General features: G+C 29.6%; 1 protein-coding gene across 1 annotated transcript in view; it reads right to left on the reverse strand.

The window, feature by feature from the left end:
- The window catches only part of LOC108576186 (telomere-associated protein RIF1-like), a 10,186-nt gene extending 9,951 nt beyond the window's left edge, over positions 1–235 (reverse strand). Inside the window, exon 1 of the mRNA XM_017939130.1 lies at positions 33–235. Coding sequence (XP_017794619.1) covers positions 33–130 — 98 coding nt within the window. The 5' untranslated portion in view covers positions 131–235. The remainder of the gene's footprint in view (positions 1–32) is intronic.
- Between the last annotated feature and the right edge of the window lie 953 nt (positions 236–1,188).

Consider the following 1,188-nt stretch of genomic DNA (forward strand, 5'->3'; position numbering starts at 1 on the left):
ACATAAAAATATTATTAATACTATTATATTACCTGCGAATATAGGTTAAAGCTTCACGTTTTTCCTTGACGTTGCTATTTTCCCGCAGCATTTTCAGCATTCGCGGGAAAGACTGCATATTAGAAGCCATTCTGTAAATCTCTTTCTCAAAAAATTAGAATGGTAGAATCTCGTTCATCGCATCGCAAACGTGTGTGCGACGATTTTGCGCGAAAATTGTGGAGAGATAATAAGATCTTCTGCACCCTTATTAATATTTCACATAAACATTAAACTGGAATTGCTTACTGATTTCCTTTAGGAATTGTTTTTTATACACACTCGATACCTACAAAGACTATCCCCCTACAAACAGCCGAGAAAACAGGTTGTAGTAATAATTATTAAGCATTAGACGCATTAATACATTGCACATATTAGCACACACTATCTACTTTAACTTCATTTCTCTGTTTACTTTTTCGTTTCTTCTGCTTTCTTTTCCCTCTCTTTTTTTATTTTCGCCAAGGTCCACAACACAAGTAACAAAAACGAGTTTGTTTTTGAAAAGAGATACAACTGAGAACACAATCATACAACAGTTTAACGCTTTACAATCCCGGCGAGTTTGCAAAGTGCACACTAACTTCAAATACCGTTTTCAATGAATTTGCACCATCTGCAATCGAACAATGGCGTTAAATATAAAAACAATGTTTTTCATTTTTTCATGCATGTAAATTACAGAAGTGTACAATTTGCTAGTTTTGTAATATGATTTAAAAAATACATATCAGTAAAAATCGTCTATTTGCTAAAATATGTATCCTTACCACGTGTTACTTGAAAGTTAAACTGAAGTAGACTTGACTATGAAGCAGTAACGTAGTAAGAATAAAGGTGAACTTGTATATTTGCTTCAATTTATTTCAAAATGTTTTCATTTGTAACATATTAAAATATTTTTGCAAAATTTTGTTTAATTTTAAATTGCAAATTCTTAAAAACTTTCGTGTTTATAGAAGAAAAAAAGTATATAGTACTAGATTACATTTTTATAATTTGCAAGTACATAGTAACAGAGAATAATACTAAAAAGTATTTCAAAATGGTTGCTTTTTTATTTAAATGTAAATTATTTATATTTATGACACATTTTCTTGAGTGCAAAATATTTTTTAAAAATTACGACAGTTTTTATTGCAGTTC

The sequence above is a fragment of the Habropoda laboriosa genome, unplaced genomic scaffold (genome assembly GCF_001263275.1).
Source record: "Habropoda laboriosa isolate 0110345459 unplaced genomic scaffold, ASM126327v1 scaffold212, whole genome shotgun sequence".
Taxonomy (NCBI): Eukaryota; Metazoa; Arthropoda; class Insecta; order Hymenoptera; family Apidae; genus Habropoda; species Habropoda laboriosa.